The following is a 25,332-nucleotide window of genomic DNA, read 5'->3' on the forward strand; positions in this document are numbered from 1 at the left end:
GAGAAAGCCCATGTGCAGCAACAAAGACCCAACACAGCCAAAAAAAAAAAAAAAAGTCCTGTTCATGTTGTATCATGGTACCTGTTTACATGTCTTTCCATCACTTCATCTGTATATGTACAGTAAACAGGCATAGAACAAGTACTGTATAAATGTTTGGTGAGTGAATAAACCAATTCCTAATAAAATCAGGCTCAGTTTCCTATTTGTATATTTAAGAAAAGATGGAAGATTACATTGCAAAATGTTTTAGTATCTCTAAATTAAATCAATGATTAAAAAATAGTATCTTGGGAGACGGGCACACTGTTGGTGAGACTTCAGACTGGTATAATCTCTAAGGAGAGGAATATGTTAATATTAACCAAAATCTTAAAATGCACATACTCTTTGGGCAATTTTACATCTAAGAATTTATCCTATACTTACACAACTGGGCAAAAACCACATACAAGGATATTCACTGCAGAACTTGTTGTAACAGCAAACCGTTTGAAATAAATGTCTCTCAAAGGGACTGGTTAAGTATGGTACCTACAGATAATAAAATACTATGTAACTATTAAAAAGAATAAGGTGGGTCTATGTATTTGTCATATCTACAAGATAATGTGTGAAGTGAAAAAAGAAAGATACAGAAGACTGTACATGATGTATGAACATTAGTGTTTTTTAAAAAGGGGAGATATTCTAGATATGCTTGTATATGCATTACAATACAGAAAAATGCGTAAGAAACTGCTTTCAAGTGGTTCCTCTGGAGAAGAAAATTGAGAGCTAGGGTCAGCATTGGGAGACTTACTTTTCACTGAATATCTTATCTTTTAAATTTTGTAGCATTTACCCGTAATAGGTGGTTAAATAAATGAATGCAATGAAGCTTTACTAATAAAATGCCAATCAGTTTCATAAAACTTTATGATTAAACATTGGAATACCCTAACAGCAATTTTCAATCTTTTCTTGTTCATAGTTTTTTCCCCCCTCATGGGAAAAGTCTGTAGATACTGTTCAGCTGTTCAGTCATTCAAACAATTATTCAGTGATCATTAGGTGCCAGGGATACAAAGATACAGAAGACATATGACACTCAAAGAGCTCACACTCTAGGGCTTCCCTGGTGGCGCAGTGGTTGAGAGCCCGCCTGCCGATGCAGGGGACACGGGTTTGTGCCCTGGTCCGGGAAAGATCCCACATGCCGCGGAGCGGCTGGGCCCGTGAGCCATGGCCGTTGAGCCTGCGCGTCCAGAGCCTGTGCTCCGCAACGGGAGAGGCCACAACAGCGCGAGGCCCAAAGAGCTCACACTCTAGTAGTGAGAACAAACATGTATTCAAATAATCTCAATATAAACAGTTATTTCTCATTTAAAGCTTCTCCAATAGCTGGTAAGTATAAACCCAACATTACTTTCCAGAGACTGCTTCCTGGGTTGCAGCAGCAAGAATGACAGCCCAATAAGGAAAGGGTAGGGAAGTGTGACCATGACTTAACATATGTAGCAGGTAAAAGTAAAACCAGAGAACAGTGGTAGGCCAGGCTCTGGCCAAGTGATGGTGATGAAAAAAGAACTGTAACTTAACAATTAATGGCATCAGGATTCTCCAATATGTTTAAACTGGCAATATTATATTAAAAAAAGCAAGAAAAAAATAGAGTAGGTATGAGTGATTAAGCAAATATTTTATACAGAAATTACTGATAAACCAAAAACATTCTCATGCTGTGCCTTCTCTTTTTAAAAAATAATAAGCTCATATTAAACAATTACATAAGATATGCCATTTATGGCAGCTGAGGATGAGAAGCAATCAGTGGTTCTTTCAATCATGTTAGAAGTTGAAGTGATGAAGCATTTAAAATATGTGTTGTTAATTTCTTCATGTACTTTCAGTCAAATATTATTCCTACTTTAGAGTCAGACACAAATAAGATAATGGTATTTGTTATATCCATAACATCTTTTCATCTGGCGATATCAAAGCACTTGCAAGCATTCATTAATTCCCAATATTCTGGTCAGATACATTACAGAAGTAAACTGGGGCACAAAGAAGGTGAACAGGTCAAGGGCAATCAAAAAAATCAATAACTGATTTGGTAAAAACATTTATATTCTGGTTCTTGCTCCTGGTTCTAAGTCATACCCCCATCACAAAATGCTTCTTCTCTTAAAAGGGTCTACCAGAGCTATTTATCTTTGATGTTAAACAAAAATGATTAAATACAGTTCAATAAATGTAAAATGAGTTTTACAAATGAAAAAATAAAAGTGGGCTGATTTTCAATAAGGATTTCAGTCCTATTTGTTGGAACAGATTGAGAAAAAGCATTACTAAAATTCTAGGGTTAGGAGAATTGTCTATGTTTTCCCACACACTGTTCTATTTTTCTATGGACTAAGTTATGTCCAATAACTTTTTTAGTCCTCGACCAAACTTCCCTGCAATGCAGCTATTTTAATTAACAGAACAAATGTATTAATGAACATCAATGAAATAATCAAAACCATAATTAGACATTCAGTACAGTGTATTATAAGCAATCATTAGTCTTATATGGCAACAGAACCCTCTACATTCTATGGTTGAAGACTATAATAAACCCATACAGTATCACAGTACACTTAGTGATTACCACAAAAAATTACCATGCAAAAAGGAAAACTGAAGTGTTAACTACATAAAACTCACAGCACTCTTTAGAAATTTAAGTTTTATATCTTACTCTATTTAAAAAGCTATTAATTCCTGATACTACTTTTGACTTATTTTAGAACAAGAATCATTAGTTACAAGCAGAATTTGGTAAGATTTGAAAACGTTTAAAAATTTTTTAAATGAAGCCCTGGATTATTATGTGAATTGCATTTAGTGAAACCGAAGGTTTTCTTCCTAAATGCCTACCTGCGCATTGGCTTTCCTTCCATGCAACATGAAAAGTACCCTTCACCACACTCTAAAGCCGAACCTAAGACAATAGAAAAGCAGTACTTAAAAACTATTTCTGATCTTTCCGATAACAATCTCTATACAATAATTTCGTTCAGTGATAAAGAACTTTATATCCTATTATACGACAGGCCTTTTGCAGATGCACAATCATAACCCTTACCTAGTACCTTTAAGATGACCATCTTTACTCTGAATGCTAAAAAGATTCTATGTGAATGTGAGGGTAAGTGCGCTAAATAGTCCCGACTGCTAGGTTAGTCTTGTCTCTCTTCAAAAAGTGCTTTGGAGACATTTAACTTTGAGCAATCAAGTATATCTACAGAGTATTCACCAGATACCCATAGCAGTACTAACATGATAGATCAGATAGGGAACACGCTGGTTTAACAACGGATCTGAAAGCTGTTAAGTTGTCCCGAAGGGACAGGAGTAGGAGCAGACACTTGCCTTTAAAAACAAACAACTCCACTTTCGATAGCCCGGGCAGATAGAACAGGGTAGAGAAACTATGGCTCCAGACTAACATTCTCTTTACAAGCCCTTCCCTCAATTCCCGAAACAATGTCCACCACCCACTTGGCAAGATTTCGCTAGGTCCCGAGGGTTAAGTGGGACTCACGATATCCACTTCCTTCCTCGCAAATTCCAACCCCTGTCTAGGGAAGTTGTCCAGGGTGCGGAATCCCACGCCCTCAGGCAGAACGGCCCAGCGCCTCCCCTGGCTCCGGGGTAGGGCTGTCAGCCAGCTCCAGCGCAGTCTGGTGCCCCGCAAGGCCCAGCCCCAGTCCCCCAACAGTCCCTTCCTGTTGCCGACTGACAGGCGGCGGGAGACGCACGGCCCCTACCCAATGGGCAGCACGGCAACTTGGGACCACTGATTTGCAAAGCGAGTCCTGGGTGCTGTCCACTGTCCCCTGCTCTAAGGCTGCTAACCTACCGGCTCCGACACTTTCTTCTCTGCAGTAGGCTCCTCTACCTCCTCCGCCCGCCGCCTCCTCTCTGGCCTCTTCTCTGCCTCGGGTAGCGCAAGGAGGATGCCGCTCCTCAAGCTTATTTCCTCCACACCCCCCGCCCCACTTCAGCAGCAGGAAGTAGTCCTGTTTCTAAATCGTTCCCTCTGGAACCCACGTACTCTGCCAAGAGGTTCCGGCGTGGATAAGGAAGTAGATGCGCCCTTTGTTGGGGGCTTAGGTCCCTTCAAAGACTGCCAGTCCTCGTTACCAGTTCCTTGTATCCCGACGGTGACCACTGTGCTAGTTCACCGCTGAACTGGCAGTATTTAAATACTGAAGACTTCTTTCTTCTCCCCATCAGAAGCCAATAGAAAGATGGGAGGAGTCACAGAAAGCCAGGAATTTTGATTTATTTGTAGCTGGCGCGTTTCCTGTTGGCACAATCCTTTCCCTTATTGTGGATTGAATGATTGACACATGCGTACATGCAGTTGACATATATCTGTTAGGCCCCATATATCTAATAGGCTCCAGATTTCCCAGTTTAGCTTTCAAGACACCAGGGTTTTACTCAGGCTTTTAAGGCTATGTCAGCTTCCCTTTCACTTAGTATTCTACAAGAGGCACTTCACCAAACATTTCTCTGAACTCACTTTAGTATTACTGAGGAAAAAAAAAATCTTTGTCAGTTTGTCCTTTGCCTGATTTTCCCATAGCACACAGCACCCTAATTTTCACTATATGTTTAGAAAACAAACAAGTGATAGGGTGGGGGATACAATTTCAGGAATATCAGTGAAAGACTGTTGCTGGTTTCCTGATAACTATTATAGGCTGACCATGAACGTAACCAGATTTTCTTTAGCTGTTCTTCACATGGAATCTACACAGATTTTTGCAGTTGTGTCTGAAAGGGAAAGAATGCATTTTGTTAATTAGCTTGTAGTGGGAAATGCATGGTCTTTAGATCCAGACACTGATAGTTTCAAATCCTAGTCCTGTGATTCACCAGATTTGTGATCTTGGTCAAATTTCTTAATCTCTTAGGCATTAGTTTCTTTCGTGTAAAAGGGAAATAATACTCTTTATACAATGGTTGAGAGAAGTAAATTATAATGAAGATCATGTGTGTCTGGCACTTAGTAGGCACTCAACAAATGTCAGTTTTCTCTCCTCTTTCTTTAAATGGACTCAACTGAGCACTTATTGCATGCCAAGTACCATGCTAGGCTTTGGAAATACAGTCGTGAACAAGACAGACACCATCCTGAAGCTCTAGTGATCATTTATGTGGTTATGATGGTTGACTTTCAAACAACTTTTTCATTATGAGTAATTGGTCTAAACCATCTCCATGCAAATGACCAATACCGACTAATGAGAAATCAGAGGAAATCTAATGGGGACTGTGGGGTAGGATTTCCTAGCATTTTTAGAAGAGATTCAGGAAGAAATAGCATCTTTTCCCTTTGGCCATTGTTGTGCCTGGATGAGACACCTGGAAGACCACAACCGTTTTGCAACTATGAGGGAAGGCAGAGGAGAATGAAGCTAGACAATAAGGATGGTAGAACAGAGAGACTGAAAGAATTGGGGTTCTTGAATGTAATTTTTAAACTACTCATTCTCCCTTGCCCAGACACTTCCCTATTGCTGGACTTGTAGTTATGTGAGATAATAAATTTCCAATAAGCAAGTTGGGGGTTTCTATTAATTGCAGCCAAAAGCATACTAGTTTGTGTAAAAGGATATAGACAAAATAAAAAAGTAAACAAATAAGTAAAATAATTTCAGTCAGTGGCAAATGCTATCTAGGAAGGAGCTAAACAGGTGATGTTATGGAGAGTGACTATTTGGAGAAAGGAGAGGCTGCTTTAAGTAACATGATCAGGTAAGTGCTCTCTGAAAAGGTGGGTTGAGATCTGAAAGGTGAGGGAGAAACAATCCAGGTGGAAAGCTGGGAGACGAGTGTTTCAAGTAGAGTGAATAGCAAAGGGAAATGACCTGAGACATAAATAAGCTCATCCTGTTCAAGGAACTTAAAAAAAGCCACTGTGACTAGAAATAATATTAGATATGAGGTAAGAAAGATAGGCAAGAACAAGATCATATATTGTCTTGTAGGATATTGTAAGAAGTTCAGTTTTATTTTAAATTCTACGGAAGATATTTGGAGATATTTCAGCTCAGTTTAGGTTTAACAGTTGATCCTAAATTCAAAACCTTGAAAATTAGAGGAGGAAAATGTGGAAGTTCCATATTAACTATAGGGACAGTCACATGTGGGAAAGAATACAGATCAATATTTCCAGAACTGTTCTTGCTATGGCTGATGGAAAATAAAGGCAGATTTTATTTGATTAAATTGGGGACTTTAATAAAGAAATTTTTCCTTGGTAGAATTCAATCATACAATAATTAACGGCTATAATCCAAAATAACTGTCATCCATAGCTAATCATTAGTCCCAGAGTGTGTTAATGACTTATAAAAGGAACCAAATGTAGGCACTAAGATAGCTCTCAGTTTACTTTTTCATCTGGGAATTTAAGGTTGACTTCAGGTGTAAAATAATAAGACTAAGCCAGAAAGCAGTGAGTTTTGAGTTGGGGATAGGAAATCCTAGGGAGTTTTAGGATATCAGGAGGGGTATGTGGCTGGTTTTAGGTAGATTTAATTTTTTTTTTTTTTTTTTTTTTGCGGTACGTGGCCCTCTCACTGTTGTGGCCTCTCCCGTTGCGGAGCACAGGCTCTGGACGCGCAGGCCCAGCGGCCATGGCTCACGGGCCCAGCCGCTCTGCGGCATGTGGGATCTTCCCAGACCAGGGCACGAACCCGTGTCCCCTGCATTGGCAGGCGGACTCTCAACCACGGCGCCACCAGGGAAGCCCTAGGCAGATTTAATTTAAATCTATGATTTAACATCCATGAACTTGAACTTGGATATCTTGTGTAAGCAACCCAAATTGTGCTTATATAAATTCCTCTGTAAAGTGGAAAACAATTTTACAATATTCGTAGTGCTATAGGAAGTATTAGATAATATTCACCACAAATTCTACAAAAATAGCCTTAAAAACAAAACACTAGGAGAGAGAGATTATCCCCACTCTATAGATGAGGACATTGAGGCACATATGTGTTAAATGACTGACTTAAGATTCTGCAGCTAGTTAGCATTAAACTAGTAAGTGATAAAGTATAGAGTTAAATAAAATCAATCTAATGCCACTCCCCCTCATCTTATAATTAAAAAATTTGTCATATGAATTGTAAGAAACTCTTCTACACAAAATGAAAAGGCACCCTACTAAATGGGAGAAAATATCTGCAACACATATATCTGATAAGGGGTTAATATCCAAATATATATAAAGAACTCATACAACTTAATGGCAAAAAACAAACAAAAAAATCAATCTAATTTTAAAATGGGCAGATGACCTGGATACACATTTTTCCAAAGAAGACATACAGATGGCCAATGGGCACATGAAAAGTTGCTCAGCATCACTAATCATCGGGGAAATGCAAATCAAGACCATAATGAGATATCACCTCACATCTTTTAGAATGGCTATTCTCAAAAAGACAAGAAATAAGTGTTGGTGAAGATGTGGAGAAAAGGGAATTTTGTGTACTGTTGGGGGGAATGTAAACTAGTGCAACCACTATGGAAAACAGTATGGAGGTTCCTTAAAAAATTAAAAATAGAACTACCATATGATCCAAAAATTCTACTTCTGAGTATTTATCTGAAGAAAATGAAAACACTAACTCAAAAAGATATATATACCCCCAAGTTCATTGGACCATTATTTACAATAACCAAAATATGGAAACAACCTAAGTGTCTATCAATGGATGAATGGATAAAGAAAATGTTATATATATAATGGAATATTATTCAGCCATAAAAAATAATGAAATTTTATCCATTTGTGACAACATGGATGGACCTTGAGGGCATTATGCTATGTGAAATAAGTCAGACAGAGAAAAACAAATACCATATGATTTCATTTATACAAGCAAACAAAAAACAAGCTCATAGATACAGAGAACAGAATGATGGTTGCAAAGGCAGGAGGTGGGTGAAATGGGTGAAGTAGGTCAAAAGGTACAAGCTTCCATTATAAAATAAGTAAGTCATGGGGATGTAATGTACAACATGGTGACTATAGTTTATAATGCTGTACTGCATATTTGAAAGTTGTTAAGAGAGTAGATCTTAAAAGTTCACATCTCAGGCTTCCCTGGTGGTGCAGTGGTTGAGAGTCCGCCTGCCGATGCAGGGGACATGGGTTTGTGCCCTGGTCTGGGAGGATCCCACATGCCGCAGAGTGGCTGGGCCCGTGGGCCATGGCCACTGGGCCTGCACGTCCGGAGCCTGTGCTCCGCAGCGGGAGGGGCTGCAACGGTGAGAGGCCCGCATACTGCAAAAAAAAAAAAAAAAAAAACAACTATAAGACTAGTCAGCACCTAATTCAGAGGTTCTAAATCTGAGTGCTGTGTATGCCTTCAGTATACTGTGAACCCTCTGCATTTCTTCTTTTTCTTTTTTTAAAGTTTTTAATGGAGTATAGTTCTTTACAATGTTGTATTAGTTTTTACTGTACAACAAAGTGAATCAGCTATACATATACATATATCCCCTCTTTTTTGGATTTCCTTCCCATTTAGGTCACCAGAGAGAACTGAGTAGAGTGAAGGCATGTGATGTGATTGCCTCCAGAGTCCCATTGCTTTCATTAAGCAGAAAGTGACCTAACTTAGTTTAGAATTTCAGATCTGTTCCCTGTCTCCTACTAACCCTCCAGTCATATGATGAATAAGTCATTAGCTAAGGAAAAGCAAAGTTATTTCACAAAATGGGTTTATTTTGTGGTAGAGAAGCAATGTAACATTTAAGCAACACTAACCACTTACAAATGGGTACCATTTAAACTAATTATTAATGGCTTATAAGGTAAACAGAAACTGAGGTCCATAGAAATGGAGGCAGACTTTAGAGCTATTCCCAGATGTGAAGAAATAGAAGATTTTAAAAAAAGTAGAACTCTAAGCATGCTGTGAGCATATTTCTGAGGAAGAACATAGTAAATCCCCTTAGATGAGTTTTAGTCAGATACCAGTTTCTCAAAACTGCATATACAGAGTAAGAGTGAGAAATTCTTTGCCAAGGACAGCTAAAAATCTGAGTTTTTCATGACATCATGATACATCTGATTATAGCCCTGGGTTAGAGCCACAGGGATTTGTATAATCCTGAGTAGCTGATCGTGATCTGAGACATTAAATTTAGAGAACTTACTTACTTGGATATGTCAGATTCCCCCAAGGCTCAAGGAGGAGCCACCCATGCAGAATTTTGAAAGCAAAATTTTGAAAGCAAAAATGTCTTTCAAGAAACAAAGGCAAAATCAAGATTTTTTTTGACACATAAAAAATCTGAAAAAACACTAGGATTAGAAGGAACAATCTGTGGAGTGTACATAGGGGTGGGATTATTCTCACCAGTCAGAGTGAAAAATCCCATAATTCACAGGACATAGGGTAAAGTACTTAGAAGAGTGTAGCCTCAGTAGTGGGACAAAATTATCCCTAGATTAAAGATTGCTCTGATATTGTGTAACAAAACTTGAGCGTAAGTCTTGAGAGAACAAATTGTTTTCAAGTAGTTTAACTGCATTCCAGAACAGAGTTTAGGAATATTTATAAAAATACCAAAATAAACAACACTGAACAAAGTAAAAATCACTATATTTGGTATCAAATAAAAAATTACAAGGCATTCAAAGAAGCAGGAAAATATGACTCATAATGAAGAGAAAAGTTAGTCAGTGGAAACAGACACAGAAATGGCACAAGTGATAAAATTAGTAGACAAAGATAATAAGAGTTATTAAAACTATATTCCATACTTTCAAGGAGGTAGAGGAAAGATTGAACATATTAAGAAGAGACACAGAAGATATTAGAGAAAGACTCCAGCTTCTAGATATGGAAGCAAAAATGTGTGAGATGAAAGATTCACTGGATAAGATTAAAAACAAATTAGACAATGCAGGAGAAAAGATTACTAATCTTGAAGACATAGCAATAGAAACTATCAAAAATGTAACAGAGAAAGAGACTGAACAAAATGAACAAAGCATCATTGAGCTGGGGAACAACTTCAAGTGGCCTAATATATGTGTAATTGGAGCTCCTGAAGAAGAGACAGGGGTGGGTTAGCATAAAAAATATTTTAAGAGATATTGGTTGAGAGGTTTCAAAATTTCATGAAAACTGTAATTCCACAGATGCAGGAAGCTCAATAAACTCTGAGCACAAGACATGTGAAGCAAACTACATCAATGGATACCTTAATCAAATCAATTAAAACCAGCAATAAACAGGAAATCTTAAAAGTAGAAAAAAGACACATTATATGCAAAGGAACAAAAAAGAATGACAATAGATTTTTTTAATAGAAAACAGTGCAAGTCAGAAGACTGGTGCAGTACCTTTAAAGCATTGAAAGAAAAAACCTGTCAACTTAGAATTCTATACCCAGCAAAAATGTCTTTCAAGAAACAAAGGCAAAATCAAGATTTTTTTTGACACATAAAAAAGGTGAAAGAACTCATCACTAGCAGATTTGCAGTACAAGAAATGTTAAAGGAAATCTTTCATGCAGAAGGGAAATGATATGCAGTAGAAATCTGGACCTACATAAAGGAACAAAAACTACCAGAAATGGTAAATATGTGGGTAAATGTGAAAGAATATTTTCTTATATTTAATCTCTTTAAAAGATTAATGACTGTTTATAGCAAAAATAATAACAATGTATACTTTGGTTTATAATATATGTAGTAGTGAAATGAATGACAACCATAACATAAAGACGAGGAGGGGGGAAATGGAAGTATATCATTGTAAGGCTCTTATATATTTACATACATGAAAGCCTTATAATTTATTTCACAGTAGACTTTAGTAGTTAAAGATGTATACTATAAACCCTAAAGCAGCCACAAAAAACTCCAACAAAACAGTTACAGCTAATAAGCCCACAAAGGAGACAAAATGGAATAATAAAATATATCAAATTTATCTAAAAGAAGGTCAAAAAAAGGAAAAAGGGAATGAAGAGTGAATGGCACAATTACAAAACAAATAGCAAGATGGTGAATATAAAAGCCTACCATATCAGTAATTTCACAGTAAATATAAATTGACTAAACACTCCAATTAAAAGGTAGAGATGATCAGATTGGATAAGAAAAAGCAAGACAACTATATATTGTCTGTAAGAAATTCACTTTAAATTAAAATGTATAAAGCATATTATAATAAACATTCTATATCCACTGCTTAGCTTAAGAAACAAAATGTCACAAATACAACTGAAGCCCCTTATATAAGCTTCTCAATTCTTTATCCTCCTTGCATCACAAGGTAAACATCATTCCAAAGTTAAAGTTATTGCTTTAACGTTACTATGCATTTTCTTTGTATTTATTTTTACTACATATGTATATGTAGTGTGTATGTGTGTGCATACGTTTTTAAGATTTATATAAATGATTCCAAAGTGTATGTATTCTCCTGCAACTTGCTTTTATCCCTCAACATTATTTGTTAAGATTTATCCCTGTTGATCAATGAAGGTTCCATTGTAGTGGTTTATAAATGTGGTGCTGGACCAACAGCATCGGCATCACTTGGCAATGGAAATTCTTAAGCCCCACCACTGACCTCCTGAATCAGAAACTCTGGAGGTGAGGGCTGGTAATCTGTGTTTTAATAAGACCTCCAGGTGATTATAATGTATGTTAAAGTTTGAAAACCACTACTCTAATTTATTTATTTTCACTGCTGTATAGTATTCTATTGTGTGAATATATCACAGACTTAAAAAAACTATTATCCTACAGATGGATATTTTGGCTGTTTCCAGTTTTCCCTATTATAACTCTACAGTGTAAATTCTTGTATATGTCTCTTGTGTACACCTGTAAGAGTTTCTTTGGGATATGAAGTAGGAATAAAACTGTTAGGTTGTATGCAATGCATTTCTTCAACTTTACACTAGCCAAATTGCTCTGCAATGTGGTTATATGACAACAACAGCAAGTCCTACTACCACTGCTACTACTGCTGCTGCTGTTCCTGGCAAATACTTACATAGCATGCACTGCATGCCAGACATTTTTCTAACTGCTTTTCTTAGATTAACTCATCAATACACTAGTCCTCTTGAGATAGAGACTATTATAACTGTCATTTCAATCATACAGGTGGCACCAAGACATTAACTAACTTGCCCAAAGTCAAGTTAAGCCAAAGAGGCAGAGCCGGGACTTGAAACCATGCAAAATGGCTCTAGAGGCTATGCTTTCAGCCATAGTGCTATGCTGCCTCTCCCACTAGCGGTGTCTGAGAGGTCTTGTTGGTCTATATTATCATTTGGCTTGGTGTTTCCCAACTTTAAATTTGTTTTGCCAATATGATGTGTATAAAATGGTAATTCACTATAGTTTAGATGTACATTTCTCTGATTATTTAGTGCAGTCAAGGCATATTTTCATGTGTAGCCCCCATTCAGATTTCTCTTCTATAAATTGCCTGTTGTGAAAAATGTCTTCAAAGTGACCCTTAGCTTCTTCTACAACGTGAGGAAATTATAATGAGGAGGGTATAAAAATGTTAAGGACTGCTGCTAACCAATGACTGAGTTTTTAAATACTTGGCCAGGATAAGAGTAGTCTCTCCTATTTTTATAAAGCTACGATTCATTCTCCACCCCACTGCAATCCGATTTGTGCTTCTGCTAACTTTTTCTTTTTAAACTGGAGCGTTAAATGTAAACCAACCCCTTCTATTTATGTCAAAGTCTAAAAACATCCATTTAGAAATATGAATACAATAAACCTGACATTTGCAACAACCAAAGGATTTTTGTCACCCCTAGTAAGACTACGCCCCTGGGAAACCTGCATTTCTAGTTGAAAATATCCCTGAAATAGATTTTACCTGGATTGGGTGTGAGGCAGTAATAACAGCCAAACAAGTCATCAGGGGCTGCTGAGGTTACCTTATAATCTTTCAATTAGAAATTACACCTTTTTTTTTTAGAATAGAGGTTATCAGGTGCTGGAAGGAGGGTGATGGGAAGTTATTGTTTAATGGGTATAGAGTTTCTATTCGGGATGATAAGTTCTGGAGGTGAACAGTGGTGATGGTTGTACAACACTGTAACTTACTTAATGCCACTGAATTGTACACTTAAAAATGGTTAAGATGGTAAATTCTATGTATATTTTACCACAAAAAAATCACTAAGTAGAAAAAAAGAAATTACATCTTTTCTGCTGTGTATAAAATATTATGCTTGGACCCAAGGTGTAGCAGTAAATAAGACTCACAAGGTTCCTTGTTTTATGGAATTTCATTCTTGAGGAGACAGGGGTTCTAAAATGAAACCATGAATTACACAACTAATTGTTTAATCACTATTGGGATAATTGTCTGAAAGAGACCTCTAGCATGCTAAAGAAGATATATAGTAGGGAGCCCAGATCTGGTCTGGAGGATCAGGGGCAGTGAGATGGACAGTCTCTAAGATGGCTCCTGTCTTGGTTCAGGCTGCCATGACAAAATACCACAGACTGGGTGGCTTAAACAACAGTTCCGGAAGCTGGGAGGTCCAAGATCAAGGTGCCAGCTGATTTGGTTTCTGGGTCCCACATCCTTATAGGCCTTATCTTCAAATGCAGTCACATTGAGACTTAGAGCTTCAACATGTGAATTGGGTGGTGGTGGGGCACAAATTAGTTCATAATAGGCCCCAATGTTCTCTGCCTCATGGTATTCATGCCCTTGTGCAATTTCCTTCTTTGACTGTGAGCTGTATCTAGTAATTAACAAATAGAATATACTAAAAGTGATGGAATGTTACTTCCAGGATTAGTTAACAAAAGGACTGTGGCTTCTGTTGTGGATGTCTTCTCTCACTTGCTTGTTCTGACGGAAGTCAGCTGCCATATTGTGAGATGCCCTATGGAGAGGTCCTCATGGCAATGAAGAGAGAGAGACCTCTGGCCAACAGTCAGTGAGGAACTGAAGCCCTCAATCCAATAGCCCATGAGGAACTGAATCCTGCCATCAGCAACGTGAGATTGGAAGCAAATCTTTTCCCAGATGAGATTTCAGACTTTGTCGATAGCCTGACTGCAACTTCATGAGAGACCTTGAGGCAGAAGCATCCAGCTAAGCCATGCCTGGATTCCTGATACACAAAAATTGTGAGATAATAAATGTTTGTGTTTTCAGTTACTAAATTTTGGGTAACTTGTTATGCAGCAATAGGTAAGTAGCACAAAAGATTTCCTTGAGGGAGTGACTCTTACATAGGAATATGAAGGATGATGGGAGTTACTAGGTGACAGAGTTTGAAGGGAGGGAGGAGTGTTCTAGACAAAGACACAAAAGCCAGAGAGGCAAGGACATCTTGGCAAGAGTTCACTGGAGAGAGCAGTATGAGACAAAGCTGGTGAAATGGGAAAGTGCTTTGGAAAGTTCAGGAAAATAACAGGAGGAATGAGCACAAATCAGACAATGAAAGAGCATTTTCCTAGTTGCCTAGATGCATCCATAGAATTATAGGGTGGAGAGCACCATGATGAGAGCCAGGAGACCTGAGTCCTAGTGCTAACTCTGTGACCTCAATCAATCACTTGGTCATTCTGGTCCTCAGTTTTCTCATCTGTAAGATGGAATCTGAATTCTTCACAACTCTCATTCAAGAGTCATTATAGTTATATGAAACCTATATGAGGAAAGCCATAAGACACCCCTGAAAGAAACACAAGTAGGCTTGAGCAAAGAGAAAGACATCCTATGTTACTGGAGAAGAAGACTCAGTTTCATAGAGATGACAGTGTTCTATAAATTAATTTATAAATTTAATGCAATCCAAGTAAATCAATATCAGAGTTTTGACAGAGCTAGATAAGTTGATTATAAAGTTCATATGGAAGAATAGACAAATGAGAATACCCAGAAATAGCCTAAAAGTAGAAACAGCAAAGGGGAGGGCTAGCCCTAACATATTATTACAACATGTTCTGAACCTCTATAATTAAAACTGTGATTTTGGTGTATGAACAGACAGATGAATAAAGCAGGGTAGAAAATCCAGAAATAGACCTAGGAACACATGGACATTTAGCATGTGATAAAGGTGATATCTCAAATCAGTGGGGGAATATATGGACTGTTGCATAAATGATACTATACAACTATGGAAAAAGATAAAATTGAATGCATTCCATATAAGGAGTTGAACCCCAGTGCAGTCTCAACAAAGGCCTCTGAAGACACTATGGGAAGCTCAGAAGCAGGGATGGCCCCTCAGAGTTTTCACAAGTTGGAATACAGGATCTGGGTCTTTCTATCCCACAACAACCAAATGTATCAGAAGTTTAAATGCAAATAATGAAAGTATAAAAATAGTACAGGAAAACACAGATGAATTTTTTTTATTAAGTGTGGAGGAAAACTTCCCTGTGATTCAAAATCTAGAGGCAAAAAGATAAATTTGACTGCATAAAAATTTCCATGGAAAAAATACTACAAATGAAGTAAGAAAATGACAATTAGGAAAAACATATTTGCAATATAGAATTCATAATGTATTACATCCATGGCTCTAAAAAATGGAGAAAAAAAACAAATAATATAGATACTTGGGCAATATATGGACAGGCAGTTCACAGAAATAGAAATGGCCCTTAAACACTTGAAATTATATTCAGTCTTATTCATAATAAGATAAATGCAAATTATAGCTGTACTAAGACATATCAGGTAGGCAAAAATCCAGAATTGGACAACATGCTTTGTTGGCATGACTGTGGGGAAAAAGGCATTCTCATTCATGGCTAGTGTGTGTGCAAAATGATTGAACTTCTATGGAGAGGGATTTGGCAAGATTTAGCAAAATTGTATTTGCATTTACCTCTGACCCAGCAAACTCACTACCCCAAGGGAACACTTGCAAAAATTAAAAGAATTTATGCACCAGGCTATTAACTGCAGGATTCTTTGTGGGAGCAAAAGAATTGAAACAACTCCAAGGCTTCTCAATAGGGGACTGATTGAATAAGCAATGGGATATCCACATAATGAGGATTATGCAGCTAAAAAAAGAAGTGAGGACACTCTCTGTATACTTACGCAGCATGATCTTCAGGGTATATTGTTAAGTAACAAAACCTAAGTGAACAGTGTTTACAATATGCTAAGTTTGATTTAAAAAGGAGAAGAAATATGTGCAAGTGTATATATGTGTATTTACTTATTTTTTAAAAAACAAAGGAAAGATAAACTGAGAATTAATAAAAATGGTTAGCTAGAGGGGAAAGGAGGGAACAGGATAGAGGAATTAGAGACGGAAGCCAGATTTCTCTGAAAGTATTCAATTCTATATTTTTATTTATTAAATGTTCTTAATAACTAAAAATTAATTTAAGCAAGTTACATTTTTATTTAAATAAAATTTTATTTTATTATTTATTATTATATATTATTAAATAACATTTATTTTTTATTTCAATAAAATTAAAGGCATTTTATTTAAATGTCTTTCACAATTTTAAAACAAAATTTAATCAGAAGAGAAAAAAGCAATACCTGAATATTGAAAAACAAATGGGCCAAACTGTATGACAAATTGGTGGCATATGGTGAATCCTGTAATGCACCAGTCAGACATCTTTCTGGGAATGAGGGACATGATCCACCAGCCACTAGAAGTGCTAGTGGCAGAGAGATCTCAGCTGGCAGCCCTTTCATGGAAGCATCTTGGTGGAAGAGAGGGGCTTCCTGCCCAAGGTCTCACTCCCTTCCTGGGGCAGCCTGCAGCCAGTAACTGGTTGATGCAGGGGTACAAGGTACAGCTCCTTTGCCCCATCTTGGGACAGCTCTGAAGGGCCACCCAACTTCAGAGCTCCCCAGGTGGTCTGCATCGACCTTTGTTGAGACTATATTGCAGCCCAGATTCTACTTGTGCCCTGTTTCCTTACCTTTCTTTCTAGGTGTTGCTCTCAGGAGCACTCCCTAATAAATTTCCTGCATGCAAACTCCATCTCAGCATATGCTTCCTGGGTCACCCAATTATGACAGTTGGTGCCAGGAATGCCAGGAGTGGGTCAAGAAGCAGTCACTAAGATGGTGGTGTTGGATCACCTGCTGCCAGGCTGGCAGAAGATATCATCACTTCTAGTAGAAAGTGTATAAATAGTCCCTGACGCAATTGCAGTGCATACGTTAAAAACTTTGACTATTAGCAAACTGGTGGGGAGGAAATATTCTAGTGGGTACAGTGTATCAGGTGTTAGAGATATATAGAAGAAATATGGGTGGATGTTGCTAAGCTTATTTGATGCTATGTAATGAAATACTGAGAGTGATTAATTGGTTATTAAAAACTAAACATGAAAGCTAAAGGATTTCCCTGGTAACAAATATAGAAGCTCTCATCTTCTGCAACTGGAGAGCAGGAATAGCTGAGGACCAGGTCCAGGGCTTAATCATTAATGTAGCAGAGCCTCAAAGCAGTTTAAACTCTCAATATTGGCAAGTCTGGTATGCCAAGGACGTGGTGCTAATTAGGAAAAAGTGGGACCTTGACATATGGAAGGGGATATCTGGGTTCATGCACCTAAAATATTTAATTCCCAAAGGTCCATGAACACTTTGAGCCAAGGAAATGACTCCCACCTCCCCAGGGCTAGTGCTCCTCCTTTCTGCAGGACAACTTGAGCCCTTTCGGGGTCAGCTCTACCTTCCAGGCCAATACAGTAACTAGAGTTAAGTCACTAACTGGGGATGTGATGGACCTGATGATGAAGGAAAGGGACTCTACATTAAGGTGTTCAAGATCCAGGAGGGTACACATGATGATGGAGTAAAAGGGACTATATCCTAGGAGTTTAGGATGTGGGTGAATACACATGGGACTGAATTCTGAGAGTGCTGGATCAAGAGGGATAGAATACAGAGTTGAGTAAGGGAGTTTAATTAATTTGGAAGCACTCTCCTGGGATACAGGATTTAACAACCTGGCAAGGATCTCAGGAGATGGTGTAAATATGCTGTCAGAATGGTTTCATACATATGGATAGTGATGGCCCATGCTAAATGAGGTAAAGATGCCTGAATTGCCATGGAAGGCAGTAGAACAAGGGATTAAAAAGTTCAAAGAAGTGAGCATGCTAAAATGGATATACGTACTAAATATATAAGCCTGGAAAACTCACCAGGCAATAATATTCCATGGGACAGACCAGAGGATACACCATTTACCAAAGTAATAAGGAAGGTGCTAGAGAGAAGGGAACCCAGAATCACTAATAAGTTCAGTAGTGGCTCTCCTCTGTAGACCAGATTGATGGTAGGAGATGCCAATACAAAACTGGGCTCACTGATTGCATTGGGGATGTTAGAGATGGCTCGAGAGGCTGAGCTGATGCTGCATGACCCATGGCCCCACCATAAAGCACATTATTAGCACAGACTATGCACCATGGTCCAAGGCCTCCAGGTAAACAAAGACAGGCAGGACATACCAAGGGTTTAGAGGTTACCTCCAAGAAGCTGGGGGGAAAGGGCCAACTTTTCTTTGGACAAGGTTAATCCTTTTACTGTTCATTTTCTCACCAGAACTTTTTATCCTCATGCACCTTTATCCTTCCGTCACACCCACTTCAGATCAAGCTGGATGTCTGAGCATTGCTGGAGAAAAGCACTTGACTCTGCAGGTTGGGGGTCACTTAAATTCAGGGTCTTCAACTTCATTCACCTCTTCAATGTCATCAACATTTTTAAACTTTATTTTGCCAAATCTTCAAGCCCCTCACTCATCTCTTCCTCCCTCAGTTTAAGCATACTTTGTTCAAGGCCATCAGGCTTGGTTTCTTTAACTTCCAATACCACAGTCCAGAAAAATTATCTGTATCCACACCACTGCTACCTTTTCCATTTCAGAATTAGAGGACCAAGCCACGTTCCTCCTCTCTGAGGCCAACCTGCCCATCTATACCTTAACCCTTTTCCCTCTAATTTCCTTTAGGATCTTACTTCACCTGTCATCTCCTTTCTTAATCTTCTCTTTCTATTAGTTCCTTGCTATCATCCTATAGATGCACTCAGGCTTCTGTGATCCTCCCGCTGCCAAGACATCTACCTTAATACCTTGTTTTCCTTTAACTTCTGGGCAATCTCCTCCCTCCACATCTTAGTCAAACTTCTCAAAAGAGTAGTGTATATTTACAGTCAGCACTTCCTCATTTCCAATTATAGTTGTTAAATTGATGACCCTGATGTTATATCTGACAAATGCCAAAATTATCTTACATTAAAAATAAAGATATTTCTTGCATTTAGAGAGTCAAAAAAAAAGAAGCCTTTAAAAAAAGAAAAAAACTTAGTGGTTCTACTTCCTGACCTCTCTCATTCCTTCCTCAGTCCACTGAAATCTTGATTTTGCCTACCACCCTTCACTAAAACTGATCCCACAAAGGTTACTCCTAAGTGCCAAATTCCATTGTCATTTTTTAAGTCTTTTTTGAAACTATTTCCTTGGCTTCTATTCTATGTTGCCACACTCATCTGGGTCTGTTCATTCTTAGATCATTCTTTCCCTATCTTCCTCTGCTTACTTCTTATGTAATTGCTCCCCAGGGCTCTGTCCTCAGCCCTCTGTTCTTTTATTCACTCATCTTGGATGACTTCATCTTCTTTTTTGGTCTTTTTTTTTTTTTTTTTTTTCGGTACGCGGGCCTCTCACTGCTGTGGCCTCTCCCGTTGCGGCGCACAGGCTCCGGATGCGCAGGCTCAGCGGCCATGGCTCACGGGCCCAGCTGCTCCGCAGCATGTGGGATCTTCCTGGACCAGGGCACGAACCCGTGTCCCCTGCATCGGCAGGCGGACTCTCAACCGCTGCGCCACCAGGGAAGCCCCTTCTTTTTAGGTTTTTGATAACATTTATACTCCAATGACTCCCAAATCTATATTTATATCCTGGTCTTGTCTACTAAGCTTTGGATTCAAATATACAGTAACTTATATCAGGCACACTGATATTTCTTTTTTTTTTTTTTTTTTTTTTTTTTTTGCGGTATGCGGGCCTCTCACTGTTGTGGCCTCTCCCGTTGCGGAGCACAGGCTCCGGACGCGCAGGCCCAGCGGCCATGGCTCACGGGCCCAGCCGCTCCGCGGCATATGGGATCCTCCCAGACCGGGGCACGAACCCGTATCCCCTGCATCGGCAGGCGGACTCTCAACCACTGCGCCACCAGGGAGGCCCCACACTGATATTTCTAAGACTGAACTCATCGTCCTGATTCTGACCCAGCCCTTCCTCAAAATCTCTCTTATTTAGGAAACCACAAGCCACAAACCACCTGGTCACACAAGATAGAAACCTGGGAGTCAGCCTTGACTCCTCTTTGCGCCTGCAGTCTTACCCTCTCCAAACCATTCTCCCCATTGCTGTCTTGATCTCGTCTAATCCCCCTAACTACATCTCTTGCCTCTCTCCCAACCACATATTCTCCTGCTATTTCAACCTACTTAGGTATTCACTAATGCACTTTGCTGTTTATTTTGTGCCTCGTGAATTTTTACATTTCTTTTGGGTTGCCTTTTTCTACTCCTTTGCCTGTTGAATTTCTAGTTATCTTTTTTTTTTTTTTTTTTTTTTTTTTTTTTTTTTTTTTTTTTTCTGTACGCGGGCCTCTCACTGCCGTGGCCTCTCCCGTTGCGGAGCACAGGCTCCGGACACACAGGCTCCGCGGCCATGGCTCGCGGGCCCAGCCGCTCCGCGGCACGTGGGATCCTCCGGGATCGGGGCACGAACCCGTGTCCCCTGCATCGGCAGGCGGACTCTCAACCACTGCGCCACCAGGGAAGCCCTCTAGTTATCTTTTGAGTTTGGATCTTCACTCTGCCATCCTCTCTCATATTATTTATTATTCCAAGCCTTGGGTCATCTGATAAGTATGCCTTACATAGTTATATTTAAGTCACTAACTCAGAGATGGTGAAATGGAGAGGGTGACAGAACATTAGGGCATTTTACTAGAAACCTGCCTCCAGGTTAACATTGATCAACTAACCAATAATATTCAAGCACGGTTGTTCATCCATAAGTGAAACTCGTAACTGCAATAATATCCATCCCAAATTTCAGGTATTTACCCCTAGGGATAGCATGTTTCTAAAATAAAGCCATCCTATATATACACCCCCTCCATATTATGGGACATTGATGTTACAAGTAACAAAAATCCAATCTTTTTTTTGAATTAGAAAAAAGTAATTTATTGACTTACACAATTGAAAAAGGGGGATAAAAAATGGGTATTTCTAGCTCCAGGGCTCAAGGAATGGACTCAGGATTCATTTCTTGGCTCTTTCGTTGCTCTGTCAAGCTCTCTCCACATAGTGGCAAGATGATTACTGGCAACTCAGGCTGACCGTCTCTCATCAACCCCTGCTGAAAAAAGAATGCCTATTTACCTACTGCTCTGGCAAAAATTCAGGATTAGCTTTGATTACACTGACCCGTGTTCCATGCTTTTTCCTGACCTAATCACTGTGACCAGGGGTGTAGAAAACACTGCTTGGCCGGGACTTGATCTGGAGTGGGACTGGCCCCACCCAAACGACCTGGGCTGAGAGTGTGTGAAAGGGGTTCCTTACTAGAAAACTGTGCTGTAACCAGAAGAGGAAGGATGGGCAGGCAGAAACAATGGATGTTCAGTACATTCTCCTTCAGGTTTCAGCTGTGAAGATTAGCTATATGCAGAAACAGTCCTTTAGTCATACAGCAGGAGTGGCATTGATATTTTCTAATTACTGCCAAAACAATGGCTCAAGATAGATTATTTTAAAAATTATCAGTTTGGACGGGCATCCTCTAATACACAATTAGTTTATAGCTAACCAGTGGCAAACCTGTGGTAATTTAAACCACACTGACCTAGGTTCAAACCCTGGTTCAGCTCTTTTCTAGCTGTGTGGTCTTAGGTAGGTACCCAACTTTGCTGAGTGTCAGTTTGAAGAATAATACTACTACCTTCACAGAGTTGCTCTGAGGATTAGGGATTATTTTTAAGAATCACTTACATAGTACTCAGCATATGGCAGGCCTTTAGTTAATGAAATATAAATATTAATATAGTACATTAAGTTACCTTGGAGTAACTTTAACTTTCTCAACTAATTTATCCTGTTATTTCACCAGAAATTAACTTGTATAAAGAACATGATTCTCAGTCTATGAACTATGGAATTTAAGAAATATAATAATAATTAAAATAATTTAAATTCTTTTTTAAAAATAAATTTATTTATTATTATTTTTGGCTGCGTTGGGTCTTCATTGCTGCGCGCGGGCTTTCTCTAGTTGTGAGCAGGGGCTACGCTTCATTGTGGTGCGCAGGCTTCTCATTGAGGTGGCTTCTCTTGTTGCAGCGCACGGGCTCTAGGTGCGTGGACTTCAGTAGTTGTGGCACACGGGCTCAGTAGTTGTGGTTCGCGGGCTCTAGAGTGCAGGCTCAGTAGTTGTGGTGCATGGGCTTAGCTGCTCTGTGGCTTGTGGGAACTTCCCGCACCAGGGCTCGAACCTGTGTCCCCTGCATTGGCAGGTGGATTCTTAACCACTGTGCCACCAGGGAAGACCAATAATTTAAATTCTAATCAGAGGACCCATTCTCCTAGAGTGGAAAAAATGAATTTCAATCAATTTGGAAACCTCTCTACCATAATTTTTTGGAGCTGACCTGACTTTAGGGGGGCTTGAAGAGTGCTTACCTCATCTGCTCCTTAAGTAATTTGTACATCAGGGCTTCACTGTCTTATCTGGACCCCCATCGTTAGTACCCACAGGTTGTTGTCGACATGTCTCTCGTACATCCATTTGCCCCCTTCAGATCCAATGGCTCTTTATCCCAAGCTTTGGATGGCGGGCATGGGAGTTAGAGGTGATTGTAGGAGTCTATCTGCTGCATCTGGGCCACACTGGAGGCGGGAATATCCTTTGTAAGGCTGTTTCTAACCTAGTCTGCCCCAATGAATCATGCAGCTGTTTCTGACATGGAATTAAGAAGAGAACAAGGTCCCTTTGCTTTTAGGTTTCTCAGACCTATTTAGTGTATTCCCACACTTTCTAGCATTCAGAGTACTAAAAGTAATCTTTAAGAACTCTATTTAATTTTTAGTTACTTAATTCAATTTAAGACTTTCAAGAAACAATTGTATTTGGGACTCCTTCACAACCAATGAAGATTAATTAAAAACATAATCATGCACAGTTATGCATCATAAGTCATCTTGCATTCAGACATTAAAAGACTCTCCCCAAACCAAAGACTATGAAAAAGAACATATAAAAAGTGAAATGCCTAAAATGTCTTGCTCCTCCACCAACTTCAGTAGGAAATGAGTGTTTAGTAGAGCAAATACGCCGTATCGGTGATTGCCGGAGCAAGCTAGCAGTTGACAAAGCTTCTAGACTACTTGTCTCTGTCTACAAAGTCATCTCTACAGTTCTGATTACCACAACTTATCTGAATAAGAAATTTTAATACTACAGTTTAAAATTCTTTCAAAATTCCTCTTGTATTTCAGAAGTTCAGATCTATGATAGTGATATTTTGCTTGGGCCTTTGGCCAAATATTCACTTTAAAACTAGGCTATTCAGCCTTCAGCTAAAATGTTTGGAGTTTCTCTAAAATGGTACCTCTTCCTTAATGATTTCCTTGTAGAAATAGATGATGAAAGAAATGAAGGTTTTTTTTCCTTTTCAGTACAAAAACTTCCCGGTCTTCCCTTCGTGATCGATATGAACATTTACATAATTTCTGGGTAAGCTTACCTCTTCTCTACTGGTTTCTTTCGATGCTCCTATCCCACCTCCACTCTTTTCCCCCTTTTTAAAAGCCGACTGTTTTGGATCTTAAATTCCTGAATCAAAAGAGACACAGGTTCCAAACTGCTTCCGCTCCTGCCATAGTGGGCGCTTGTGAGGTCTCAAGAAACGCCTGTTGTTGGCGACAATGACTGTAAACCATAGGAGAAAGATCCTCAGTAGACTAGAAAATTAAGCAAGTTGTCCGTTTTATATTTACAATCTTCCGTGGTTCTAGAATGCATCCTCATATTTCCTGAAAATTCTTTCGTTTCAAGGCCAAACGTCTAAGACTGGCCGGCAACCAATATACACACCTTATTTTTAGATTTTATTTTTTAAATTTGTAAATAAATATGGACCATATTACTGAAAACTTACAAAACAAAGAAAAAACCAGCACGCCACTGTCCAAACACAGCAATTTAAATCATTTTGACGAACTCCTCCCCGCCTTTGCCCTCTCGCTTCCTGCACCTTGTACCCTTGACGCTTGCGCGCAGCCGGAGCCGCCGCGCGCCGGTGCGCCGTCGCCATGGTAACCGTAAAAGCCCGGGCCTACGGAGCGGTGAGTCCGGGTCGGAGGGTCGCGGGTCCGGGGTCCGAGGGGCCTGGAGTGGGCGTTCCGCATGGGTGTGGAAGAGAATAGGCGTCTCCCCTCCACGCTGCTCGGCAGGGGCTGGAGGGGAGTGGGCTTCAACCGCGGCGTCCTTAGTCTTTGTCTTTGCCCCGAGCTTTGCGTAGCCGGTCACGCTCCGCGCGCGGTCCCTCGGGCTTCAGGAGGAAAGGCGAACTATGGTGCCCAGAAATGACCGGTACCCCTCCGCCCCACCTCCGTGTTCTCGCCCTGGGTCTGCCACTGTCTGTATCCTCGGGTCTAACCTTTGTTTAATTCTGGGAGCCCAGGGCTGCCCTTTGAGGCCTTTCCCTTGAGCTGGGACTTAAAATCCTTAAGGGACTACATTTTTTGAAGAAAAAATTCAATTGGCTTAAAAGGCCCTTAAGATCTATTCCTCTACCACAACTTCATAGTGTCTTGTCTGCCTTCCTTGCCCTTTGTTTATGCTAATCCCATTACTTAGATTGTCCTTTTCTCCTCCTTTTAAGACTCCTGCTCTTCCATACTGAAGTGTCACCTCTTCTGCGAAGCCTTTCTGGGACCTCCCCATTCGGGAGTCTAATTTAGAGGTCCAGCCTCTTTACTCTCCAAGCACCCTTTGCTTATGTCCATTATGCCCCTTATCTCACTCTGTCATTGCTGATTTACTTGTGTCTTTCCCACCAGACTGGGATGCCTGTGGAGTAGGGACCTATGTGATTTTCTATTATTATTATTGACTTAGCAGCCTCAAAAGAATTCACACTTAATAGTTAAAATTCACACTAATTCAGTAAGGCAGAACTAGTCTTAATTCACAATCGAGGAGAGTAAGTTCAGAAAACTCACATAATTAATAAAA

The 25,332-nt window shown here is 39.5% G+C and overlaps 2 protein-coding genes and 1 long non-coding RNA gene across 7 annotated transcripts in view; 1 reads left to right on the forward strand and 2 right to left on the reverse strand.

Annotated features, from left to right (window-relative positions):
• KLHL20 (kelch like family member 20) overlaps positions 1-4,016 on the reverse strand; it is a 77,957-nt gene extending 73,941 nt beyond the window's left edge. Inside the window, exons 1-2 of the mRNA XM_060091246.1 lie at positions 3,890-4,016; positions 2,905-2,968 (exon numbers count right to left, since the gene is read on the reverse strand). Coding sequence (XP_059947229.1) covers positions 2,905-2,927 — 23 coding nt within the window. The 5' untranslated portion in view covers positions 2,928-2,968; positions 3,890-4,016. The remainder of the gene's footprint in view (positions 1-2,904; positions 2,969-3,889) is intronic.
• A 17,308-nt stretch (positions 4,017-21,324) lies between these two features.
• LOC132483294 (uncharacterized) lies at positions 21,325-24,344 on the reverse strand. 3 transcript variants are annotated; one of them, XR_009531058.1, is made up of 4 exons: positions 24,254-24,344; positions 23,840-24,024; positions 22,776-22,982; positions 22,334-22,678 (listed from the first exon to the last, which is right to left on the reverse strand). It is a non-coding gene; the product is annotated as an uncharacterized LOC132483294 (long non-coding RNA). The 3 variants fall into 3 exon arrangements; XR_009531059.1 differs by lacking the exons at positions 22,334-22,678; positions 22,776-22,982 and adding an exon at positions 21,325-21,456; XR_009531060.1 differs by lacking the exon at positions 22,776-22,982 and having other exon boundaries at positions 22,334-22,624.
• Positions 24,331-25,332, forward strand: part of ANKRD45 (ankyrin repeat domain 45) — a 55,957-nt gene continuing 54,955 nt past the window's right edge. For 2 of the 3 annotated variants that reach the window (XM_060088570.1, XM_060088569.1), the window contains exon 1: positions 24,407-24,440. In XM_060088570.1, coding sequence (XP_059944553.1) covers positions 24,408-24,440 — 33 coding nt within the window. In that variant the 5' untranslated portion in view covers position 24,407. Of the gene's footprint in view, positions 24,441-25,332 lie in introns of all 3 variants that reach the window. The other variant, XM_060088571.1, reaches the window with a different exon arrangement.

This window comes from Mesoplodon densirostris, chromosome 2 (genome assembly GCF_025265405.1).
Source record: "Mesoplodon densirostris isolate mMesDen1 chromosome 2, mMesDen1 primary haplotype, whole genome shotgun sequence".
Lineage (NCBI taxonomy): Eukaryota > Metazoa > Chordata > Mammalia > Artiodactyla > Ziphiidae > Mesoplodon > Mesoplodon densirostris.